Genomic DNA, 14111 nt, shown 5'->3' on the forward strand with positions numbered 1-14111 from the left:
ATTCATTTTTGGGTGAACTATCCCTTAACCAATTTTGTTTAAATGGAGGATTGCAGAAATGAGTACACCCTAGATTTAATTTAACAAAGTGACATTCTAGTACTTAATATGCCCTCTATAACAGTAAGTAAGTATACTGCTCTGACCATTCTTGGCACGGAGTGTACAAGTTCATGACAAATGTTCACATCTGTCCTGTTTAACTTCTTGAGGACGACCTCCTTAAATGCCCTGGTCTTTAATGGGAAGTGTTGCTCAGCTCGTCTCTACAGAATCCCTCACAGCTGTTCAAGAGTGTTAAGATTAAAGGAAATATATGTCCACTGAAGGATTTTCACCTTGGGAGAATGAATATCTTCATTGTTATGTTGAAAAAATGCACAACAATGCAGGGAATGAGAGTGTAGCATCTTCAGTTTCAGGTTTTTGTATTACATCACACAGGAATTGATGACAGCTTTGATAAAGCATGACTCCCTCACACCTTCAGTACTCATGAATCCCTATATAAGAGCTTTACTACCACTGAACGTCACTGTGGGAACCAGACACTTCTCACTGTATTAATCCTCTAGCAAGACCATAACATTTTGAATGCTATTAGATCCGAAATTACAGACTTGGTCTCATGAGACCATAGTATGGATTCCCAGAAGTCTATATTTTGTAAATTTGGGCCTTGGAATAAGATAAATGAGTTTGGCTACAGTAGGTAGTTCTGGTGTGGATAAACAGCCATGCATGTCACTTCTGTAGGGTGGATCTTACTCTGTCAGATAAAGTGTCACTCTTTTCATAGTATTTTCATAGTGCTGGCTCTGAGACACTTTCTTGCTGTTTCTCCTGCTCTTTTTCTAGCAGAAACTCACTCGGCACTAAATTAAAGCTTAAAGTGAAGACCTAATTATTTCAGGGGCCTTTTTACAAGTAAGCAAGTAAAGAGTAATTGCTGAATTTGTTTCAGAGGGGGTGCACTGTATGCATGTATAAAAAAAAAACACACAATCCAGCATAATCAGGTCCCTACCAGCCAGCTCAACTGCTCAAACTAACTTGATATTTTTATATTTCTATAATATATTTAACTTTTTTCAATTTCAAATGTTTTTCAAATGCTCTCCAAACCATAATACCATACACACTTTGTCTGTCTTTGCTCATCTTGCCACAACACAGATAAAACAGCTATGGAAAAGAAGTCATAACATATTGAAATGGGGAGCAGGGGTGATTTTCTCTACTTAAATTTCCAAGATCACTGTTTTGATTGGCTGGGGTACAGATGTCTGACAACATAAAGACAGTGATCGACAGCTCAACTTAAAGGTGTTGAGTTAAGTGTGAGGAGCTGACAGTGGCATGACGGCTTTAATCTGCCGCGAGGGTGATCTCTGTAGGTCGGCCCTGATTTCAGTGTGTCTGACCGACAGAAATTCACCTAAAGAAGAAAGAGGCTTTGTGTGTGCGAATGTGAGCATTACCAGGTTGTTGTGATCCTGTTTGCTATGTCCCCTCTCTCTGTTGCAGGGTTTACTGTGAGCTGTCAGTCCTGCCTGGAAAATAGTCCTTGGACGAGGCCTTTGCCGCAGACCTGTCTCACAACCGGACCCAACGTCAGCCTTTTCCTGAAACCATAATGCGGTTACAGTAAGCTGATGCATATGTAGAGCAAATAATAATTAGTGGTTCAACTCCTATGGGTTTTTCTATGGCCACTATTACTAGAGTCTAAAAGATATTTATGACTTTAAAAATGCATTAATGTTGAAATGTCTTTGTTCATTGTTAGTTCATATTAACTAATGTTAACAACTGAATCTTTACTATAAAGTGTTACAGTACACCCCTCACATTTCAGCAACCATTTTAGTATATCTTCTCAAGGGACAATACTATAGAAATGAAACTTGGATATATTTTAGAGTAGTCAGTGTGCAGCTTGTATAGCAGTATAGATTTACTGTCCTCTGAAAATAACTCAACATACAGCCATTATTGTCAAAATGGCTTGCAACAAAAGTGAGTACTCCCTAAGTGATAACAGCAGTATGTTGTTTAACCATGCAAAGCCACATGTCTTATTCATCATGTTTATGTTTTTGTCAAGTTGACAGGACCATACAAAGTTGTGTATCTTGTATTAGAGCAGATAAAATGAGGTGTTTTAAGTACAATTCTCTCATACTGACCACTGGATGTTTAACATGGCATCTCATGGCAAAAAAACTCTCTGAGGATTTGACAATTAGAATTGTTGCTCTCCACAAAGGTGGCCAAGGCTATTAGAGGTTCAGTGACACCCTGAAACTGAGTCGTCAGGGTCATACAGAGGTTTTCCAAGATGGGTTCCATTCAGAACAGGCCTTGCAAGGGTCGATCAACGAAGTTTCAACCTGGCTTTAAAGGTAGCAGAAGTAGAAGGTCAGCTTGTCAGTGCTCAGACCATACGCCGCACACTGCAACAAGTCAGTTTGCATAGGCGTCGTCCCAAAAGGAAGCCTCATCTGAAGCTGGCTCACAAGAAAGCCCGCAAACAGTTTGCTGAAGACAACCTGTCCGAGAGCATGAATTACTGAAACCATGTCCTGTTGTCTGATGAGACTATAAGATAAACTTGTTTGGCTCAGATGGTGTCCAGCATGTGTGGCGATGCCCTGGTGAGGAGTATCAAGAAAATTGTGTCTTGCCTACAGTCAAGCATGGTGGTGGTAGCATCATGGTCTGGGGCTGCATGAGTTCTGCTGGTACTGGGGAGCTGCGGTTCATTGAGGAAAACATGGATTCCATTATGTACTGTACATTCTGAAGCAGAACATGATGCCTTCCCTCCAGAAACTAGGCCGAACAGCAGTTTTCCAACATGATAATGACCCCAAACACACCACCGAGTTGACAACTGCCTTGCTGAGAAAGCTGAAAGTGAAAGTTATGGGTTGACCAAGTATGTCTCCAGACCTGAACCCTATTAAGCACCTGTGGGGCAAGGTGGAGAAGCACCATGTGTCTAACATCCAGCAGCTCTGTGAGGAGTGGAAGAGGATCCCAGCAACAACCTGTGCAGCTCTGGTCAATTCCATGCCCAGGATGATTAAAGCTGCCAGATAACAATGGTGGTAACACAATATATTGACACTTTGGACAACTTTACTTAGGATGTACTCACTTTTTTGCCAGGTAATTTGACAATAATGGCTGTATGTTGAGTTATTTTTAGGCGACAATAAATCTATACTGCGATTCAAGCTGCACATTGACTATTTCTATAGTATTATCCCTCGAGAAGATATACTAAAATGGTTGCTGAAATGTGAGGGGTGCACTCCCTTTTTTTGACCTTTTGTGATCATTTTACCTAAAAAAGTTAAAGTTAAAGTCAACCTGTACAGCACCTGTATAGTCTCCCACAATCTGACTCATATCTTCTACGCTCTGCTTTTTTTTCTCTTTGCACTGGATGTACAAGTTTTATAAATACAGAGTAAAACCGCAGATAAGCATAACACTACAGAACAAATATAAAATAGTCAATTCTGCTTATCATGAGTTATCTGATTGTAAGGAGTCTTTACAATAGAGAATGAATAGCTCTTATCATCTTGAAAGGTGAAATGTGTTGATGGTACAGATACGTATCATAACAACACACACATAGACATGCATACACATGCACACAGTTTGCAGTTAGTGCGCATGTGATGGCAGAGTGTTTGCTTAAAAAGGTGGTAGGAATGCTGCACAATGTGAACTTCTGAATGTCATATTTTATTATGATAATAATGCACAGAAGACCACACTCAGGTTTCTATGTGTTTCCCTGCACCTGTTTATGAATTTTTTTTTTTAATTTAAGAATAATGCCATTGATTTTAAAAAAGTCATAGTTCCTTTAGTAGAGCAACTACATTTTGTCCTGTTCAAGTCATGTGTCTGCAAACAGCAGCAAAATCAACTTTGGAATGTGAACCGTTCTGTCAGTGTGCGATAAGATCAGATGTGTAGCGCGTAAATTCTCACCTCACTGTAGGAGGAATCCCAGGCACTGTCTTCCTCTGTGTCTGAGCGCTTACGAGATCTCTTTCGTCTGATGCTGTTCTCACTCTCATCTGAATGAACGAGTATATGAAAGTAATTTCAGACGCTTGTATACTGCACAATACTTTATCCTAGGCCTACCAAGTTATGAAATGTAAACACCAGTGATCACTTCATTTCATTTATTCCATTGCACTGAATGATAGTTTGCAGTATTTGTAATAGTAATATAAAATGTGACTTAAAGGATTAGTTCACCATTTTTGGTTCCACAAAGAACCCTTCAGTCAAAGGTTTTTTGTTACCATTTTATCTTTTAGAGTGTAGAAAAATTTCCTGATGATTTACTCACCCCCATGTCATCCAAGATATTCATGTCTTTCTATCTTCATTCAAAAATAAATTAGGGTTTTTGAGGAAAACATTACAGGATTTTTCTCTATATAGTGGATTCAATGGAGATCAGCAGGTTGAAGGTCTAGATTGCAGCTTCAATGCACCTTCGAACGGGCTCGACATGATCCTAGCCGAGGAATAAGGGTCTTATCTAGCCAAATAATTGGTAATTTTCTAAAAAAATAAAAAATATATACTTTTTAACCACAAATTGTTGTTTTTTAACCCGACAATGTTGTTTTACTTTTTTTGTAAAGGGCATTTGACGTTCACTTTGCAAACACTGGGTTGGCACTTTTGCTTACGTCATGCGTGACCTTTCCAAGTCGAGCAAGTGCAAGACGAACATTTGTGGTTAAATGTATATACATTTTTTTTTTATTGTTTTTAGAAAATGACAGATTGTTTTGCCACATAAGACCCTTATTCCTCAGCTGGGATTGTTTAGAGCCCTTTGAAGCTGGACTGAAACTGCAATTTGAAGAACACTATATGGAGAAAAATCCTGGAATGTTTTCCTCAAAAACCTTAATATTTTTTCGACTGAAGAAAGAAAGAAGTGAACTAATTTCCTTTAAAGCAAATATTTCTCCTTAATAATCATGTTGTCTGTAACATTTTTGATTTCCACTGAAAATACATTTGTAAAAACAAGCAAAAAGCTAAGGCACTACAACAGGATAAACATTCAAACACAGCACTCCAAAAGTTAAGCTGCATTCATGTTAAAACTAGCGTGACAGAATTGCTAAAGTTATATTCAATTTTAAAATTCCTGTCATAATCATCAGGATTCCTAGCATTCACATGTAAAAGCATGTTTAAATTTTACAGGAATTACATTGATAACTGTAGTGAAAGTGCTAAAATGAGAATTTACAGATTAAATCGGGTCTGTGTACCTGCGGGTGAGGCTGCGCCTCCATTCTGTTTGGGGCAGAAAGGTGAAGGTGGCTCTGCCGCAGTCAGCGGGCTGTTCTCATTGGTCATCTCCAGACCGCTGTCGTTCTCTGACAATCCCTCTCCCAACGACGTGTCTCCATTCACAGCAGCCTAAAAGCAGAGACAATCTGAGTACAACATTTGGACTATTCACAATCTTCAATATCACACAAGCAAAACAACAACAGAACTATTTCCCATGTCACCTGGTACAACAAAATGGGTGTGTAACGGTACAAGTGCTTGCAATTCTCATTCATAAAAAGATACTGGTGGGCAGGCCCAAACAACTCTACAACATCACTGCCACTATAACACAGCGTCCATTATGGTTATTAATGAATGGTGACATTTAGCACCAGAGTCTTGGTCATGCAAACCAGCCAATCCTTGACCCTTTCTTTTGTACTAAGCGGACAGAAAATATTTTACCTACTATTAGAGGAGATATATATCTGCAAAACGCTAATTATTTTACCAAAATAAGAGGGATCATACAAAATGCATGCTGTTGTTTATTTAGTAATGACCTGAAAAAGATATTTCACATAAAAGATGTTCAAACGTTCACTGATGCTCCAGAAGGAAAAAAACATGCATTAAGTCCTGGGGGGGTGAAAACTGGAATTTGAAGTTCAGGTTAAATTTAACTTATTTTGTCTTCTGGGAAACATGTAATTATCTTCTGTCGCCTGTGAAGGGCAGTACTAAATGAAAAAATACAGTCATTGTTGGAAAGGGTTTAAATACACAAAAATGCTGCAAATCCAAAGAATTTGTGGGACCTGAAGGATTTTTCCGAAAGACAGCAGGCAGTTTAACTGATCAGGACAAACAAGGGACTCATGAACTACTATTACCACACAAAAAAAAAACACAGCTGTGGATTATTCAGTTAACAACACAATATTAAGAGGATGTAAACAGGTTCATTTTTATAAATTCAACTATTATTTTTATGGACTACATGTAAACATAATTTATGTGAAAAATCTTATTCAGGTCAGTACTAAATAAACAATAACATGCGTTTTGTATGATCCCTCTTATTTTAGTAAAATAATTAACATTTTGCAGATTCTGAAAGGGAGATGTAAACTTTTGACCTCAACTGTATATATATGTATATGTCCTAAAAGGTTGAAAAACCCTTGAGCTACTACACATCAGATCTGTCACCTGTTCTAGAAATCTATGTTGTACGCATATAAATAAAATAACAGAGTGTACTTTTCTCTGATTTGCTTTGATGAAGTACAGAATACGAAAACCCTGCCGGTCTTGGCTGCTGTACCTGCAATTCTTTCAATTTCATTTTTCATCAGGTTTCTTTTGTTGTGCCAGAAGTGGTTGTGTTATGACTTGAAGAAGAGACAGATGAAGGCCTCGAGAAGATCAGTCCATTGACAGAGCAAAGTGTCAACACAAAATATACAACTAATACATGGCTGTGCTCGGAGAATGAATGTATCTATGTGTTTGGTCATGCCTCTATTGCTTGCGGATAAGTTGACATCCCTGAGCGATTGATGACTTTTTAAGTGCCTGCTTTGATGCCTCTTGGATAAACTAATGCTTCTCTTTTGGAGGTACATTGTTGCTACGTATCACGATTTCCACAAAAAAAATATAAAGTAGTACAACTGTTTTCAATAATGATAATAAGCCCTCATTACAGCCCTCATTTGAACACTGCCAAAAAGTGAAATAGTGTATTCTGTATTTAAACATGCATTAGAAAACTGAAAAACTATACTAATGAGCCAAAGCAGATAACACTGTAAAGCAGACAGGCAGAACATTCTGTGTTCATGGATGTGGGAACAATACAGGCTGCTGTCGCATTGCTGGAACCGTCCACTGGAATGCTAGACATCTTTCATGCCACAGCTGTGCTGCAGCGGATCAGAGGTTTTGCCAACTTGCACACACACTCCCACCAACCACAAGAACCACACTGAATGTGTAAGTGGTTAGTCTTTACAAGCTCTACATAAAAAATTGTTGGTGCATGCAAATATTTATGTATTATTTTCAATTCAGAACTACTACAATCCGATTTGCTCAACGCACCTATGCAGTCACAGTTGTGTGGTTGTAATAATTTAAATAGATAGTTCACCCAAAAATGACAATTCTGTCATTAATTACTCACCCTCATGTTGTTTCAAACCCATAAGACCTTTGTTCATCTTCGGAACACATATTAACATGTTTTGATGAAATCCGAGAACTTTCTGACCCTGCATAGACAGCAACGCAACTACCATGTTCAAGGCCCAGAAAGATAGTAAGCACATCATTAAAACAGTCCACGTGACATCAGAGGTTCAACTGTAATGTTATGAAGCTATGAGAATAATTTTTGTGAATAAAGAAAACAAAAATAATGACTTTATTTAATAATTTATTTTCTTCTGTGTCAGTCTTTGACACGTTCATGAGATTACCTAAGGAGGGTCAAAAAGTTCTCGGATTTCCTCAAAAATATTAATTTGTGTCCCGAAGATGAACAAAAGTCCTATGGATTTGGAACGACATGAGGGTGAGTAATTATTTACAGAATTTTTATTTTGGGGTGAACTGTTCCTTCAAATGAAAAGAACGAACACAGCTAATTCAAGCAGAGTCTTAAATAGACATTTCACCCAAAAATTAGATTCCAAAAGAAAAAGGTTTTAAAGGCATCGTAAAACTAATCCATATGAATCAAACAGATTAAGCAACGTTTTGTGAAGAGATACAATCGCTTTATATGAGGCTTTATAACTGTAAGGGGTAGTTCACTCAAAAATTTTATTTTTGTCTTCATTTACTAATATTGTTTCAGACTTACAGAAGAAACCTGCAAGTTTCTTTGTTTTTGTTTTTTTGGAAAACATTTCAGGATTTTTCTCCATATAGTGGACTGCTTTGGTGCCCCGAGTTTGAACTTCCAAAATGCAGTTTAAATGTGGCTTCAAACGATCCCAAATGTGGTTGTAAAAGATCCCAACTGAGGAAGAAGGGTCTTATCTAGGGTCTCATCTGTCTTTTTTTTATAATTTTTTTTTAATGTATATACTTTTTAACCTCAAAAGCTTGTCTGGTCTTGCTCTGCCTGAACTGTTTTGTCCAGTTTAAGACAGTTAGGGTATGTCGAAAAAACTCCCATCTCATTTTCTCCCTCACTTTCAAAATTGTCCTACATTGCTGTTTTACCTTTTTTGTTAAGGGTGTTTGATCTTCTTTGCATGTTCACTTTGTAAACACTGGGTCAGTAACTTCTGCAGCGATGTAGGATGATTTTGAAATGATTTTTGAAGTTGAGGGAGAAAATAAGTTGGGAGTTTTTCGACATAACCTAAAGCCGAGTTCAGACTGCACCATTTTCAAAGCAATCGCGTCACAGATGTTTTCACACTGCATGACTATCTGGGGTAGCATTCTGTCGCTGCTGTGTTCACACTGCACGATGGATCGGCGACAGGGGGTTTCACACTGCATGACTTTACAATAGGAAGAATCGCCTCAAACTACGTCTCACAACCAAACACACGCGAGAAGTGACATGGAAACAACGCGAGGTCAGGCGTGCAAGTTCTCACATGAGACTGGTATTATTATTTAAAAAAAAATGGTAGCCCGCAAGAATCTTGTCATACAAATAGCATGTGCACTCATTTGCAGCGAAAAGAAAATAAGCTGAAGCTATTCTTGTTGATACTGTGGTCTATACCTTCGTAACTCCTCCCCCAACTTCCCGCTGGCCTGGATGTTGCTGTCTCATTGGCTGTAGGTAATCGCCGATGTGATTTTCAGTCAGATCACCTTTCACACGGCATGATTTTGAATCGCCGACAGGTCCAGATATTTAGCATGCCAAATATCTCACGGGTGTCAGCGACACGTCGGCGATTTTCTCAGATCGCGTCTTTGATAGTTCACACTGTGTGATTGTCACTCACGTGAACGAGCACCGATTTGCCTGTGATTTCGGGCATTTGTCGGCGATTTCTCAAAACCTGTCGGCGAGTAAAAATCCGGGCTAAAATCATGCAGTCTGAACTAGGCTTAACTGTCTTGAACCGGAAAAAACTGAGATCAGGCAAAGCAAGACAAGACAAGCATTTGAAGTTAAGAAATATATAAAGTATTGAAAAAAAAACAAACAAAAAAAAAAACGATTGTTTTGCTAGATAAGACTCTTTTTCCTCGGCTGGGATCATTTACAGCCGCATGTGGAATTGTTTGAAGCTATATTTAAACTGCATGTTCAAACTCGGGGCACCATAGAAGTCCACTATATGGAAAATCCAAAAATGTTTTACTCAAAAACAATAATTTCTTTACAACTGAAGAAAGAAATAAAGGCATGAACATCTTGGGTGACAAGGGGGTGAGTAGTGAATTCCTCCTTTAATATTCAGACACTAGTCCATATTGCGTTGTGATTATGTGTACTAATCTACTTTTGATTAATTCATCTAAAATTTGGCATATTCCGTGACATTCCGTGTTATACAGTAATTTCCATATTTATGATTGGATTCTGTGATTCCGTCCACATTTTCCATATTGCTGAAATCATAGAGCCCTAGCAATCCTGAAACATGAATTATTGCTCAGGTCACCGGCATGATACATAGCACACCTCATGACTAAGAAAATCCCTCTATAGATCAAAGCAACAGCTGCTCAAATCACCTTAGCAAGAACACACAAGAGTAAGCGCACACATTATAACTAAACCATGTATTCTGCTTAGGGAGGCAAGTAGAAGCTAGAGAGGTGAAAGGGTTTATGGGTCCTTCAGTCATTCAGTTTATCTTTCTGCTGGCTCCTAATGACACCCCCTGTACTGGTTTTGCCTAAAGGGGCCCCCAGCCCTGGACTCAAGCTTTTGAAAGGCCAAAGAAAGTCAGCGGATCAAACCAGGTGGCTGAGATCCCCTTTATATCACGTAATACTACACACACACACACACACACACACAAACCAAGGAATAGCAATGTGTGGAAACTCACTGTTATTTCCCAGAGTTCTGTGTGTGTCTGCCACCATGCTTGCCAGCCATGTGAACACACACTCTCACAGTAGCCAAAGGCATATTGATGAGCGGAGAGGCTCATCAGATAACAGTTATGTTAAAGCAGACATACAGACATACAATTCCAGACAAGACGCAACATGAGCAAAATGTGGAAGCACATGTCATGTCCTCAAACCTGTAAGACAACTTGTTTTAGCCAGTAGAGCCTGTTATCGCACAATTAATCCACCAGTGAAACTCAAAATGACAACACATACCATAGAGTATCCAGCCTTAAAGGGACAGTTCACCCAAAAATGAAAATCATTCATCATCATGTCATTTCAAAACTGTATGACTTATGTTTTGAAGGAGGTGGTAACCACACAGTTTTGGTGACCACTGACTTCCACCGCGTGGGGGAAAAAACAAAAGAAGAAAGTCATACAGGTTTGAAGTGAGAGTAAACTATGACAGTTTTCATTTTTGGGTGAACTTTCATATTAAACTCAAAACAGTAGTGCTGCGACAAAAGACTTAATCTTGATAATAAATTAATCTGTTAATTCTTACACGTCTTCCCAGTGCTATCCAGTAAACACTATTCAGTGTGTTTATATAATGTATACAGTTGAGGTCAAAAGTTTAGATACACCTTGCAGAATCTGCAAAATCATACAAAAGGCATGTTATTTTTATATTGTACTGACCTGAATAAGATATTTCACATAAAAGACATTTACATATAGTCCCCACAAGAAAATAGTATTTGAATTTAAAAAATATGACCCACACCTGTTATTTCAAATTCTTTGGTTTTCCAACTCTTTTTAGACTGAAGACAACTGAGGGACTCATGTGCAACTATTATAGAAGGTTCATACGCTCAATGATGCTCCAGAATCTCAAAGTATTCAAACAATTCAAAAAGTATTCACCCCCAGCTCTTAATGCATCGTTTTACTTCTGGAGCATCAGTGAGCGTTTTAACCTTTTGTAATAGTTGCATATGAGTCCCTCAGTTGTTCTCAGTGTGAAAAGATGAATCTCAAAATCATACAGTCATTGTTGGAAAGGGTTCAAATACACAAAAATGCTGAAAAACCAAAGAATCTGTGGGACCTGAAGGATCTGAAGAACAGCAGGCAGTTTAACTGTTCAGGACAAACAAGGGACTTATGAACAACCATCACTAAACAAAAAAACACAGCTGTGGATCATTCAGGTAACAACACAGTATTAATAATCAAGGGTAAGTAAACTTTTGAACAGAGTCATTTTTATAAATTCAACTATTATTTTCTCTTGTGGACTATATGTAAACGTCTTTTATGTGAAATATCCTATTCAGGTCAGTACTAAATAAAAGGAAACATGAATTTTGTATGATTCCTCTTATTTTGGTAAAATAACATTTTGCAGATTCTGCAAGATGTATGTAAACTTTTGACTTCAACTGTATGTACTGTAAATTTATACAAAGTATGCTACATTGTGGTCTGAAATATACAGGTTACAAAATAAAAGTATTTTTTTAATTAAAATTATGTTTATTTAAAACCTAATAATCCAAAATTACTTCATCTTAACCATGTACATGCACACAGTGTGATGTAATTGATGTTTAACGATTTATTCGCTTGCTTCCTTTTGGATGCACTGCTTTGCAAAATAGAAATGCTTGCATTATAAGAATGAAATGTAACCAATTTTCCTACAGAAACTACTTTCATAGAAAAAAATACTGGTATTGTGACAAACCTTCACCACAGACTTCCATTTCTGTCAGGGCATTTTTCTTTTCGAACTAAGAGGCGAGTTAAAATTGCTCTCTGCGGTTTACTGACAGCATTTGAAAAATTGTGTCAGTAGCTTAACCCGTATTTAACCCAAACATTCCATCAAGTTAAAAAGAAATAATGATGATATTAGAACTCTGACATGCTGCAACAGAGTAAAAGAAGGTCAGAGGCATTGAAGACATCTCATAATACAGATTTGTTAGTACAGACTAGGTTCAGTTGAGCTCAAAATGACATGGCACGTGTTTTTTGGGCATCTGAATGGACAGTGTGCTTCTCTCGCCTCCTTGCCCAAGCAGCTGGTCTCTGGGATCCAGAGCACTTCCTCAGCCAGGTGCAGCGCTCAAAGAGCCTGCTCTTTCTCTCTCTTTGCACACTATAGAGTGCAGGATCAAAAGTAAGTAATGAAGCGGTCTTGCCTCATTTACACTCACAAAGAATATGAAGAAAAATCCGTTAGAATGTAAAAAAAAATCAGGACAAAGTTGAAACGAGCTGCCATAAAATAAACCTGTTGGAGAAGCTCTTCCACCAAGAGAACCAGACACTACCATTTTCCCTCTCTCTCCCCTTTCTCTAATCCCATAAATTCCACTACACCTTTGGCCTCAATTTGAACCCAAAACACCAGAAACGAGTGAGACACCCACACCACTCCACAGCCCCACACACTGTTTGTGTACATGTGGGAGAGAAAAATGAGTTCTGATGTGAAAGTAAGGCTGATATCATTCCAGTGATGCAGACACTGGAACAGTGTGTCAAGGGTGGGTGTTGGATTTTTCCCGAATAGCGGTCAAAGCTATCGCTTAAAGGAGAAGTTCACTTACAGAACAACAAAATTCAGATAATGTACTCACCCCCTTGTCATCCAAGATGTTCATGTCTTTTCTTTCTTCAGTTAGTAAGAAATTATGTTTTTTTGAGGAAAACATTTCAAGATTTATCTCTATATAGTGGCCTATGGTGCCCAGAGTTTGGACTTCCAAAACGCAGTTTAAATGCGACTTCAAACAATCCCAAATGCAGTTGTAAATGATCCCAGCTGAGGTAGAAGGGTCTTATCTAGCTAAACGATTGTTTTTTTTTTATTACAATTTATATACTTTTTAACCTCAAATGCTTGTCTTGTCTTGTGACATACCCTAACTGTCTTGAACTGGAAAAAACAGAGTTGAGACAGAGCAAGACTGCCTTTAACCTCTGAATGTTTGAGGTTAAAAAGTATATAAACATTTTTTTTTTAAATAACCAATCGTTTCGCTAGATAAGACCCTTCTTCCTAGGCTGGGATCATTTACAACCGCATTTGGGATAGAAGTTCAAACTCGGAGCACTATAGAAGTCCACTATATGGAGAAAAATCCTGAAATGTTTTCCTCAAAAAACATAATTTTTTTATGACTGAAGAAAGAAAGACATGAACATCTTGGATGACAAAGGGGTGAGTACATTATCTGTAAATGTTTGTTCTGCAAGTGAACTTGTCCTTTAACATTTTAATATAGTAAATAAGGCTCACAAAATGGAGGGTAAATGCAATAAATTTGGTTCTGAAAACTTTAGTCGCCATTCATTGTGATTGTGTAATGAGCAACCAGATTTTTTTTTAAATTCTGTGTTCCCCAGAAAAAGAAAGTGAGTAAAGGGTGTGTAAATCATGACAGAACATAAAGCTATGCCAACACTCTTTGTTTATCTTACCGTGGCAGTCATCTTGTCACTTTCCGCCATGATAGCGGAGGAGTACTTGTTGGATGGCATCACTATTTCAGTCGTCTTTTTTATTTCTTGCTCTCTATCCTGTCAAGAAAAAGAATTGGATGAATGACAGAAAGACACAAAATATAGCAAATCTAGAGATATGAACCTATTATGGCTTCAAAAAACATCCTCTGAGAAAGGATTAATGGATTTAAGTGATTTAG

The 14111-nt window shown here is 37.9% G+C and overlaps 1 protein-coding gene across 1 annotated transcript in view; it reads right to left on the reverse strand.

Annotated features, from left to right (window-relative positions):
- Positions 1-14111, reverse strand: part of dnmt3bb.1 (DNA (cytosine-5-)-methyltransferase 3 beta, duplicate b.1) — a 52163-nt gene that overhangs the window by 32263 nt on the left and 5789 nt on the right. Inside the window, exons 2-5 of the mRNA XM_073822637.1 lie at positions 13888-13986; positions 5331-5481; positions 4015-4103; positions 1482-1625 (exon numbers count right to left, since the gene is read on the reverse strand). Of these exons, the coding sequence (XP_073678738.1) occupies positions 1482-1625; positions 4015-4103; positions 5331-5481; positions 13888-13947 (444 nt within the window). The 5' untranslated portion in view covers positions 13948-13986. The remainder of the gene's footprint in view (positions 1-1481; positions 1626-4014; positions 4104-5330; positions 5482-13887; positions 13987-14111) is intronic.

The sequence above is a fragment of the Garra rufa genome, chromosome 18 (assembly GCF_049309525.1).
Source record: "Garra rufa chromosome 18, GarRuf1.0, whole genome shotgun sequence".
Taxonomy (NCBI): Eukaryota; Metazoa; Chordata; class Actinopteri; order Cypriniformes; family Cyprinidae; genus Garra; species Garra rufa.